Source organism: Pollachius pollachius, assembly GCF_949987615.1.
Source record: "Pollachius pollachius genome assembly, chromosome: 19".
Taxonomy (NCBI): domain Eukaryota; kingdom Metazoa; phylum Chordata; class Actinopteri; order Gadiformes; family Gadidae; genus Pollachius; species Pollachius pollachius.
Genome location: NC_136952.1, coordinates 8,614,942 through 8,627,261, shown reverse-complemented (window position 1 = coordinate 8,627,261; position 12,320 = coordinate 8,614,942). Strand labels below are relative to the sequence as shown.

General features: G+C 47.5%; 1 protein-coding gene across 2 annotated transcripts in view; it reads right to left on the bottom strand.

Moving 5' to 3' along the window:
* Positions 1–12,310, bottom strand: part of adkb (adenosine kinase b) — an 89,638-nt gene extending 77,328 nt beyond the window's left edge. The window contains exons 1-3 of one of the 2 annotated variants that reach the window (XM_079757396.1): positions 12,191–12,310; positions 9,881–9,955; positions 9,697–9,750 (exon numbers count right to left, since the gene is read on the bottom strand). In XM_079757396.1, coding sequence (XP_079613522.1) covers positions 9,697–9,750; positions 9,881–9,955; positions 12,191–12,201 — 140 coding nt within the window. In that variant the 5' untranslated portion in view covers positions 12,202–12,310. Of the gene's footprint in view, positions 1–9,696; positions 9,751–9,880; positions 9,956–11,367; positions 11,394–12,190 lie in introns of those variants that run through there. The other variant, XM_079757395.1, reaches the window with a different exon arrangement.
* Positions 12,311–12,320: the final 10 nt, after the last annotated feature.

The window sequence follows — 12,320 nt, the reverse complement described above, 5'->3', positions numbered from 1 at the left end:
CGTATTAAGGAGGTCTGCGGCGTCCCCCCCGAAAGCACCGCCATCGCCGTCGCTGCCGCCGCCCTGCACTGTAAATTGAAAAACTGTCCGTTTTCAAAAGCGTGTTTACACCGGGGAGTAATTCCGATGACATGGTAAACGGGTCGAGAAGGCGAGGTTGGCGCGGCGGTTTCATGTGTGGTTCCGCCTCAAATGAAAAAATATATAAAAGTGACAGGTGTAATCTCCAGGGGTGTTGATTACCTCAGGCCCTGGGTACACACGCTGCCATTTCCTGAGGCTTTATATTGAGAACTAACATGTATGTATTTCCTTATAGGCTTTATAAGCAGACCTAACATATCGGCATTTCCTTAGGCTTTAAAAGGGGACTTAACTTGTAGGCATTTGTGTGAAGGGGCAAGAAAACGTATGCAAGGCCATGGTGAGGATTTTATTAACAGGGTGTGTGTGTGTGTGTGTGTGTGTGTGTGTGTGTGTGTGTTTCATTCTAAAGCAAAGTACTTAGGGCTCGAGCATTTGTCGACTTTTTGAGTTTAGAAAAAAAATTAACTGATAAAATAAATAAACTGAGTCTTCTTGGTCTTCAAAAGAATGTCTTCATATTGCGTCTCAGGGCGGGAAAGGCCTGAGTGTTCCTAATAAAAAAAAAATACCCTTTCCAGGCAAGTGGAAAATATTCTAACTGCGAAAACGAAAAAAAGACTCTTGCCGAGACACCTGTTATGACTCATTGACAAAGAAAGAATTTGAGCACGGCGGGTGTTTATAACACGAAGCCAGCCAAGAGGCTCCAGACTCCTTCCCCCCCCCTTCTCTCCCTCTCCCTCCCTCCCTCCTTCCCTCCCCTTCCCTAGCCTCCCTCTCCCTCCCCCTCTCTTTCTCTCCATCCCTCCCCCCTTCCCAGCCTCCCTCCCCCTCTCTCTCAAAGTATTTGCTCCACCTTTCATTGCAGACAGCGTGAGGCCCTGCTCCGGGGTCCGCCTCGAAAATCCCATCCGAAAAGGAGCAGCTGCCCGGAGACCTTTACGCCCTCCAACATCATGTGATCCCTAGCGGTGACACCGACAACAGCCCCCCACCCTCCACCCACACCACCACCACCACCACCACCACCACCCCCTGGCCATTTAGGGAGAGAAAATCCTTCTTCGTCTAGTGCTGCAGTCTGAGCCCTCTCTGTGTGACAAAGAGGGACGGAGAGGGAGACTGAGAGGGAGGAGGGGGCCGGTGCAGAAAGAGCAAGGAGTGAGGAGTAAAAAAATAAAAAAAGGGAGGAGAAGAAAAAAAATAAGAAGAATGTTTTGAACAAAATGTCCTTAGCGGTAACCCATGCTTCTGCTGCCGAATGGCTCAGACGTTCCCCCCCCCCACACACACACCACAGAGAACAATTCTGACTATGCCCTCCATCCCACCAATGTGTATACAGGCATCGCTTACGTAAACCCCCAAAAAAGCGTTCCTAGAAAACGTCGCCCTTCCTCTGGGTTCGTCACCCTTGACCTTGTTGCGACATGTTTAGGAAACGGGTAGGACATTTATTTAACACACACCCTTTTTGATGAGGGACTAATTGACCCTCGTTTGCGCTGGTGCAGTCAAATCGAAAATATTTAACGGGCAGATTTATGGGGCATGTGTTCCACAGACGGGTCCCCTCAGCCCGGGTCTGGAACCAAGTGAACCGGGGCCAGGCTCCCAGCCAGCAAGGGGAACAGGTCAGGAACAACTTGTTGTTTATGTTCCCGAGACGAGAACCCCCACCGCCGTCGCCCCACGGCGGGGAAATATGAGAGCCTCCCAAAAGAACTGCCAGTGTTTTTCTCTTCCCACCCCACCGAATGACTCATGAGTTTCTCTTTAAACCCCCCCCCCACACACACACACCTCCCACCACACACACACACCTCGCTGGAACACACCACACACACACTAACCAAGGACCAACCTTCCACCCCCAAAAAAAAGAAAACCTTGCAGCCTAGATTATTTACACAAGTCTGATAATTCAACATTTGCTCCTCTAAGTCTGCCGCGCAGAGGGCAAGGAGAGCCCGGTTCAACCCATCGCTCTTCCTCCATTTGCCTTTGATGTTAGCCTATCTCAATAAGACCGGATGAGTACACCCAAATCCCCATTGAGCGATTCCGCGCGAGGAACAAGACTCTGTTAATCAATGGCTAGATTGGATCGGGGGCCCCGGGAGCTCCCGGGGCCCCCGGAAAAGTCCTCCCGGGTCCTGTGAGTGTGCCGCGCCGCGGGGTAATTCATCGCTAATGATCGCCGTGGCACCCGGGCGTCCTCGTCTAATTGCCTCATTCACGTTTTTTTTTTTTTTTTTTAAACCTGCGTACAAATCACAGCGACAGCCAGGGAAACACGATCAAAAGGGGGGGGGCCCTATCGCTAACCGGGGCCCGACGGAAGTGCAGTGGGTGCACCGGGACTTCTCTGCCGCCTTCCTGAGGGGAGGAGGAAGGGGTGATGGAGGAGGAGGAGGAGGAACAGTAAATTAACTCTGCTCCAGCTACAGAAGGCAGGTACATCTGAGCAGCCAGATCCATCTTCCAACTCTCTCTTTTCCCTCTCCATAACACACACACACACACACACACACACACACACAGTTAAAAGGCTTCAGTAATCCCAGTTTCAACAGAGGCATCTGGAGTGGAGACAGGTTCTCGAATGATTAGATCCCCAAATCTGTGTGTGCATTCCACACGCCTCGCTATTCGGCAGGCGGCAGTACCCCAACACCACAATAATTATTTCCATAGGTCAGCTTGAAAGATAGATGGATAAGAAAGTACATTAATGAATGCATTGCGGTTGTCGTTGTTGAAAAATAAGAAATCAACAGCTCGGGGAGATCTGACGGAGACGGAAAGGGTGAGGAATAACGTTTCCGAGCACCACAACCAACCCCTCCTACTCTGCTCCCCCCTCCCTCCCCAATTAAACTGTTTGTCAGCCCCTTCAGAGGGGGTTAGCTGGTTTATCCATTTGAAATCAATGCGCCCTGTGTGAAGGCCCTGCCACGAGGCGAGGTCCTTCGTTATTCTTGTCGGCGGGCCGTCGCCGGGGCTTCCCAAGGTTGAGCCGTATCTTTTCTTATTCTCAAAAATCGATAATTATCTTCTCCCGCGCTCCCACTTACAAACAACCACCACCACCTCCCCCCCTCCATTCCTTCCATCCAGCCCTTCTTCTACACAAACACCCTCCCACGCCAAAAACTGTAATGTTCGTTCTCATCCGTTAACTGTGTGGAGTTGTTCTCTGTAGGAATGAGACCTTCTCACCAATCGGACCCCTATGTGAAAACAATAACCTATAACGATAAATAAGCCTCCCAAAAAAAAAGGGAGGTGCATCAAGCGAGGACTCAATCGCTTCCTGTCTACCAACAACCGCTGTCCTACAGAGCCGCTCGGATTAGACACGACAAAGACACGACGCCGTAATCACCCAGGTATCTCAAAAACACTTGACAAACAAAAAGAACAAAACTGTCAGATCCACGGCTGACAAAATCCCCAAATCCCCCATTAATCGCCCGGCAGAATAGACTTGACGCGCCAGACGTGGCAAGCTCTCTCTGCTCTGCAGGCTGGCTGCACAATTAGAGAGTGCTCAATTACACGGTTATAATGGCTGAATAATGGCATTTGAATTTGGAGACAACAAATGTGCATGGCTTTAATAATGGGCCGCTGCCAGCACAACGTCCTTTATTAGGGACGAGCTAAAGGACGTACTAGGTTGTGCGTTTCTGTTGTTTGCACGCTCTTGTTGTTGTTGTTGTTGTTGGTGGTGGGGAGGTTTGGGGCTGGGGAGTTCACATTATGAGTAGATGAAAGAGCGAGAGAGGCAGAGAGAAGGAGCACAGATAGTCAGGGTCACTAGGGGTCGGGCGGTGGATGGTGAGTGTGTGTGTAGGTTTGTGTTCTGGTGTGCATGTATCCTGGTGTGTGTGCGAGTGTGTGTGTAATCTGGTGTGCATGTTTGTTCTTGTGTGTTATGGTGTGTCCGTGTGTGTTCTGATGTTCATGTGTGCGTGTATATGCATGTATGTCTTCTGGCATGTGTGTGTGTGTTTGTGTGTGTGTGGTGCTCATGTGTTCTCTTGAGGATTGAGATTTCGAAGTCCTGAGCACAAAGCCTTTGAGACATCCCCCCCCCCCCCCCTTTGTAAGAGAGGCTGATACCAGGAAGGAGGAGGGGGGTGAGGAGATGGGCGGTGGGGTGGTGGTGGTGGTGATGGTGGGGGTAGGATCACGGCGACTCACAGTGCTCCATGTGAATAATTCCACCAGCACCCCCTGCTGTGCCGACCATATGGGCCACTGTGAAGTTTAAACACGGAGAGGGGAGAGTGAGGGAAGAGAGTGAGAGAGGAGAGTGTTGCAGTAGGGTACTACTGCTGCTGCTGCTGCACCAGGCAGGGCTACCATTCCTACTCTACTAACCCCCCCCACATGCGCCGCTCTGTGGACACATGATCACCGGAGATAAAACACAGAAAACAACCTACGTGCACGGGGGATGCCATCATCGGCTCTTTCCTGTGTGGTGGCAGGGGGGTGCGGGCTTGATGGTGACGGTGGGGGGTGGTGGTTCAAAGATGACTAAAAATAGCCCGAGGCATGCTTTTCTGAACATGCTGTATGTTCTGGATAAGACACCCACATTTTAATTAGAAAACACTGCTTTAGAAAGGGAGGGTTGAGGGGGGGGGGGGAAGAAAGGAAAGAAAAAAATACACCCACATGCACAGAGACAACGACTGTGTTTGCCTTCACCTCCTTTGACTGGATGATGAAGTCCCCTCCTGGCGCCACCTGCTGGCCTGCGCCAGCGCGGCGGAGGGAGGCGTTGCCAGACACAGTGCCAGCCTAATTGTGATTGCATCAGCCAGCCGTCTCTCATCGTGATGCAGAACGGTGCTTTAAATACAGAGTGGCAGCTGTGCATACATTGGGCATTAACAATACGCGTATAAATACACACACACACACACACACACGTTGCCTATTCAAAAGAAATACTCATTTCAAATGGTGGAAGACTACTATACTACTGATCGTATGCACTGGGGTTGTATGGATCATTTTCAAATAATTACATGCATTGTTAACACACTACACACTACAACACTGTGTTCACCATTTAGCAGTGCCCTTTTACACATTGGCTGTATGCAAATGCTGGGGGGTTGTGCATATGAACGATCAGAGATAGGCAGACGAGGAGCTGCGGCAGGGCCGGATTTGGTGGAGACCCATTAGGCTCTCTGCACAATCTCTGCTCTCCCTCTCCGGCGCCGAGGTCACGTGATGGATGTGGGCCCGTGACCTTTGCCCTTCTCACGGCAGGGAAGCAGGTTGCCCTGACACCGGTGGGGCCTGCAGGGGTGAGTTTAAGCACTGTAGGTACCACCTCTGCAACACACACCCAGAGGTGGGCGAGAGTGTATCTGTGCGTGTACTGGAGAGAGGACAAGGGGTGTGTGGCGGGTGACACTAATGTGTCTACACACACTCAGTCAAGCATGAGTGCACCCAGTGATGTGGCATGATGGCAAACGCATGCAGCCCTGCATTGTGCAGCGCGCGCGTGCGCACACACACACACACACACACACACACACACACACACACACACACAGCTTGGATCCCGGGATGACGCCATCGGGGGTTTGGTAGCACTCACTATCTGCTTCGTTATACTAAATAAATAAAATAAAAACAGGCAGGGGGGGATAGAGAGTCAAGTGTGTTTACAGAGTGGAATCCATCACACACACGCACACACATTCACCCCCACACACACACACACATTCATCCACACACACACACACGCAGTGTTTAGCATGGAGTCTGGAAGAGGGCCCTTGATGTTTTCCTCCCCGGTAAGCAGGGCGAGGTGCGGGCGTGCGAGGTGTACATAAGACAGCGGGGCGTGCGAGCGTCGACACACCATTGATCTCCCGTGTCGTTGGGATATTTTCCCTCTCTCTCACTCTCTCTCGCCCTCTCTCTCTCTCCTGAATAATTCATGTGGCAGCAGGTCACGCGGCATAATGAGGAGTTTACTCTCTCGTTCTGGATGTGATTGGGACTCTGCTAATCTGCATTTAGCACAGAGATGGGCGAGAGAGGGGGCGAGAGAGAGCATGCAACGAGGGGGCGGAAGAGGGAGGGAGGAAAGGGGTGAGGGAGGGGGAGAGGTGGTGCTGGGGGGGATATAGCACTGATGAACCTAATTGCTGTGAACAAACAACCCTCTGAAAAGAGCCACGCCATCATTCCTCGATAAGACAGTAAACAATTCATTATCATTGAACAAGCATATTCATAAAGCAAATGTTTGAACCAATAGGACTGATATGGGTTTTTTCTTCCGCTTCGACCTGCCTGGCAGGTTGCTGTGACTTGGCAAAACGCTCTGGTGGTGACTTGCTCATCTGTCACTCCAATCATCGTCAAGTGGCATATTATACGGTAAGCTCAAGAGGATTTTAGTGGACGATATATTTTGCAATGTGGTGTGGCTCTGAACAGCCATAATGCGGGTTCCTTATCGAATTAAATCTCACAGTAGTATAAGCCGACATAAAAATGTCCCACAGAAATAATATGTTTATAAATACATTGACACCTTGCTCCCCCCCATGGCGGATTATGATAAAAACAGACTATTGTTGCCCCCTGCTGGACAAGTTAATAATTTACCCAATGCAGCCATTCATCTTAATGCACTCAAATATCACGTTCTGCATGTATCTTCTTTTATATGTAGGTTTAGTGAGGTCAAGTGTGGTTTAATAAAAGGAGTCCCACTTATGAGCACCAACCATGCCAATTATTAACATCAAACCACAAAATGATTAATACATCAGATGAAGACCTCAGGGCCCCATGCAGCAGCCTTTGGCTGCCAAAATATGAACATTATTTTAATACTTTTTAAATCTGAGCATAATGGCCCTACGCAATTTTTAGCCCCTATTTCCAAAATGACCCAGCAATATCATCAATGCATAATTTACGTATCATTTTTCATTGATCGTCTTATTTATTCATAGCAGATTCCCTGATCTTAACGGGACTAGAGGAAATGAACAGAGGCTTGGCACAAAATGGTTGACCGTGGCCCAAATCTGGTTGCCTGGGGCAACAGTTACCAGTCGAGCCCTGAAATAAGAAACCAATATTAACATCACCCACCAGCATGCAGCGCACAGACAAACACAAACCATGGGATGGCAGCACTGAAGAAACAAAAAAAAAAAAAAAAGAAGTCCTTCACAATTCAAACGATAACCATCTGCCTCCTCTCTTACAGCCTCTGCTGAACCCAGGGCCTATCACAGCACATTCCAAAACACGGAAACACTTTGTCACCGGCTCGGGTTGTAAAGCCGTAAACGGTGCACCGGCGCGTTTCCTTCTGTGCCCCGTAAACCTGCAAACCTGCATGCCCCTTCTTCCCGACGTGTGAATACAACACTCATTAACCTCCATAGAGACGCCACAGCTAGGCAATGGTTGCCAAGGGAGAAACAAAACTGCAGACTCTGCGGTTTAGCGATGCATCCGGCCGCCTTCCAGCCTGTGGCCCGGTCAGCAGGGGGGGGGGGGGGGGGGGGGGGGGAACTGGTGGATGGTGGATGGCAGACTAGGGGAAGGAAACCTCATTCACGCCTGGCTCGTCAATAACATACGCGTATCGTATCTGAAATCACTGCAGGTCACTTTGGATAAAAGCAAATCGTAAAAAAGGACTAAGATAGTCATTGTTTAATAAAAGACAAATGTCGCTTTCTCAAAGAAACAGCTGGACTAAAGGGGAACTGTGAGGTCTGGCCTTTTTACTGTCGTGCGAGACAGCTCCTCAGCCAGACAGGATTATATTGGACTCAGTGGAAGACTGCATAATTGAATTCAGACATGGCCACAGATCAGTGCATTCGGTGATGGCCTGTCCCGGCGTGAGGACGGATGGGGATTAAATAAAGAAATGACGACACGGCGTTGGTACACTGGGCAGAGTGAAAAGCGGAGCAATCGTCATTGACCGGACCTCTGTCACCTCTGTCGTCTTCGCTTTGATGTTATTTGTCACACATTTCTGTTAGTGTCTGCTCTGTTTTTTTTTTTCCCTTCGGTCAATGGATCAAGCTGGAGCTGACACACCAATAAGGCCTTGGCTGATGTTTGGCAAATTGCGCGCAGGTGTTACCATGGCCGCATCGATTGGGGAATAACAATCCGTGGGAGGACTGAAACGGCAGCCGCTTAACGCTTGTTACTACACTCCACGTCCTGTTTAAATGATACTTCACTTTTGGGCTTGCAGCCATTTCAATTAAGTCTTGGTTTTATTGTGTCTGTATGCATTTTATGGGAAATTCAAACCATTTAAATATACACACACAAAAAAAAAAACTTTTTTCATTTTAATCACACAACCATCCAGGAGTGTGTTTTTAAGTAGGTGCTGCCGCAGTAGTGTTGAGGGTCCATGTGACCTATACATTATGCGTATAAGCTTGTGTTGCATGCCGGTACTATGGAGGGGACATTGAAACACACAGTGTTGGGCTTCAGGCAGCGAAGCCCTGTGGTTAATCCAACCAGGTCCCTGCGTGTGGTGGGACCGCTGCCGTCTGTGGCGCCAGTGATAACACTGCATGCCTTTGTGCCCACAGAGAACAACACAGCTGATTCGATGTCATGGGTCTCTCTTTGTCAGGTAACAAGGCCTCCGGCGTGGGGGCTGACCTGGCCTTTGTGATCTTAGAATCGCCCGTCGGTGGGTCGTTTTTAAATCATGGACACACCGGAGGAAAAAAGGTTGACTGGAATGACTAGCCCACCCATGATTTTTAGAATAATTTTTCCAATGCCCTTTACCCTAAACTAAGGAAGCTTTTATATTATAATTCAGTTTCCCCATTAACCAACTTTTTTCCTCAAATAAGAAACAGAAATGGTGTTGCCAAACCCTAACCCTAGATGGTGAATTTAGCCCTAGCACATCCCTAACCCCTAACCCCTAACCCTAATCTTGCTGTAGCTAAAAATATGTCACCCTCTGGAACACAACATTCCATTCCTTTGTTGATAAAGCTCCTTTTAAATGTGAGACCTAATCACAGACACTTACATTATAATAATATAAATATGTTCATGCTCTAGTTACCATCTTACACAACACAATTCAATCATCTTCACATCAATAATATAACTTTTCTACCACTGGTTTTAGTTTTAAAAGATTTCTGATAATAAAAAAGACAAACAAATGACAAACAACCTCCCTGAATAAAATAACCCCAAAATTAACATATTTTCAAGTCAGTTTCAGGGCGGGCAGCTGTTAAAGATAAAAGTAGATGCTTTCGACCGATATCCTGTTCGGCAGCTACAAGGGAAATATGTGGGCTGAACCGCCCATCTGCTGCTACGGCGGGCAGATATATAGCGGCGCTATTTTGAGTACTGCTTACCATGTCAAGTTTCTAACAGGGATCACTAGACCCCTTTTAGGGTCTGACACAATTAGAACTCTACTACACAACCCTTAAAGCCACACCAAAAATGCAGGCGCACGCAGCACGTGGCACGCTCAGAGGTCTTGTTCGTGACGTTGGTGTTGATGCACAACTGTCGTCCGTTACTTACAAGGCTTTGTGGTTGTCCTCGGCCAGGATCTGGTCGTTGGGCTTCAGGCCGTACCTTTGAAAGGAAGCAAAACATAACAGCGTTTTTGTGAAACTTTCTGTGCAATGCTTCTAATCTGAGCCGCGGGGGTCGACGCTGTGGGTGTAAAGGCGAAACAGCTGCGCTCGGTGCTGCTTCCACTTACTTGTCAAGGAAGTCCTTGTCCACCACAGCCGAAATGTCCAGCAGGGGATTGCCCATCCCAAACAGCGCATTTTCACTGTAGGGAGACAATGGTACGTTTGTGGCACGTGATTTTACTTTCAGAAACTCCAAACTTCCACTGATTGGAACAGTGGGAAGAGGCTGGCCTACACTTTGTATATGTGAAAGAACACTCAATTCAGTTGCACCCTTGTGCCGTTTGCTCAAAGTGCATTCAAACACTTTTACAATAGTTTTCCTTAATGGGTCACATTAGGCAGCAGTCCAGTTCAGAATATACAGACAGCTCATTAGGAAACCTAATCATTTAGCAAAGATAATGAGAGCCACTTTGCTAGAACCATCTCATAGTTAATAGCCCTCTGCCGGGACAAGACATCTTTGGCCAGTGTCTCCAGCACTGTGGGAATGAGTTATTTAGGCTATATTTTGACTCGAGGGGGAAATGCCAGGTTAAGCATTTAGATAGCAATTTACTACCAAGAATTATTGAAAGTTCTAGTAGTCAGACACATATTATTAACCACGAAAAACGTACCCCGGGTTTTTAAGCCTTTTCATTCAAAGCAGTTGGCCTAACATGAGCCGGCCATTCCCAAACTGATGACAAATGGAATAAGGCGCCAAATAAACCAGCTAATGACGGCTCAGCTACCTGAATTATTCACTCATAATCTGCAGCAGTGCACCACAGGAGACATTAAACCCAGACTACTGTAGAGTCAGAGAGAAGTATGCATTGAGCTTTAACAGGCAATGATGAAGGTATCCATGGCTACAGTAGCAAGGGTTGAAAGCCTGCTGTTGGATAATGTATTACACTTTCGTTTGAGGGATTATGGAGTAAACTGAAGTTGAATAATAATAAGGACCAAGAATATTAGTCTCCCTTTGATAATATAACAAGGAGATTATGTAAATGTTAGGCTTGACTTCCTGCTAAAGATGACTATGAGCAACAGCAGTCACAGTACTGGGCAGTAGGAGTACTGTAGAGGTTGCCTGTACAGGAACATGTGCATCTCACATGTCAAGCTTACTTTTGGCCCCAGCCTTCATCACATATCATTAAATCATCAAATCTTCAGGAAGTATAGAGCCAGGAAGGTTCAATACATTCTGTATATCATCTACAGCAATAATAATGTTTAATTTAACTTTTAACATGATGAGGGTCAGAGTCTGAACTGGACAACCCTTTAAAAGTAAGGTTTAACGGTCATAGGCAGACTTGAAAGTTAAGGAACTTAATTTTCAGTGTTTTCCTTGAATTTAGGGATACTCAAAGGGTCTACAGAAGCTCTCGACTGCTGTATTGCGTCACACGCATGCACATCTGATAACCAGCTTCTTCACAGATAACACTACTATAATCTTGATCCTAGATTAGATTATGAAGAGTAATACACTTATTTTTGATATTATCACTGCTGATAATTTAATATCTTATAATATTCGTGATCTTACCTTGCAGTTGGCATCCTGTCAAACTGTCAAAAATAGGGAGAACTAAAGGATATGGATAATGATCAAGAGACTGGCGATCTGAGACAAACCAACGTGGTTCCCAACTAAATTCCAGTGCGGAGCAATCCTATCTTTAGTCGCCCTTGATTGGTCAGAGTAGGGAGTGGGCGGTGTCGAGTGCATGTGGTTGGCTACACAAGTCCAGCGATGAGTGCTCTTTAAAGAGCACGTCCATTCATTCAAAATTATTCACTTCCCCAACTCAAAACAGGTGACAGATCGCTCATTTTGCAAGTTCTACCCACATTCGGAACAATTGCAAAAGCACACATCGAGAAGTTGTCAGGACTTTGGTGGATGACATTTGCAAACCTACATTAGCCTATCTTAAATCGCCTTCATGATGTCGAAACCAGTTCTTTCACAACATTGCAACTCAATGTGACATGGACTGCATTTCTAAATCCGCTATGTAGGCCTATATATAGATATATATGTACACACACACACACACACACATCAGATCTGAGATATCCACACTAAGGTTTCGTCGCAACCAACAAGACAACGCCGAAGAATCGCTATGCAGATGTTCAGCACAGTGGTGCTGATGTTTCCCAGCGGTTGCAAATTGACTATAAATCGGATCCATGACAAACGTTGGACACACAGCTAGTTGTTGCACCCCATCATCTACCGCTAGCAGTGCTGTTAGCCTCCACAACTAGCTACGCTAGCTCATTTAGCTCCATTGCCTGTGATATAGTGAATCTGTATAAGCAAAAGATAAAATACCGATTTCAGTTCATTCGGCGTTTTTTACCTTAGTGCCATACTCCTGACGTTTGAAATGTTGGGGTGTTCACCGAACGGGTATAGGTTTCACCCGACGTGTTTAGGCGCGACCGTGGGGTTGTTGGGACTACCGGGTGAGGGATGGTCGGTCCGCGTCT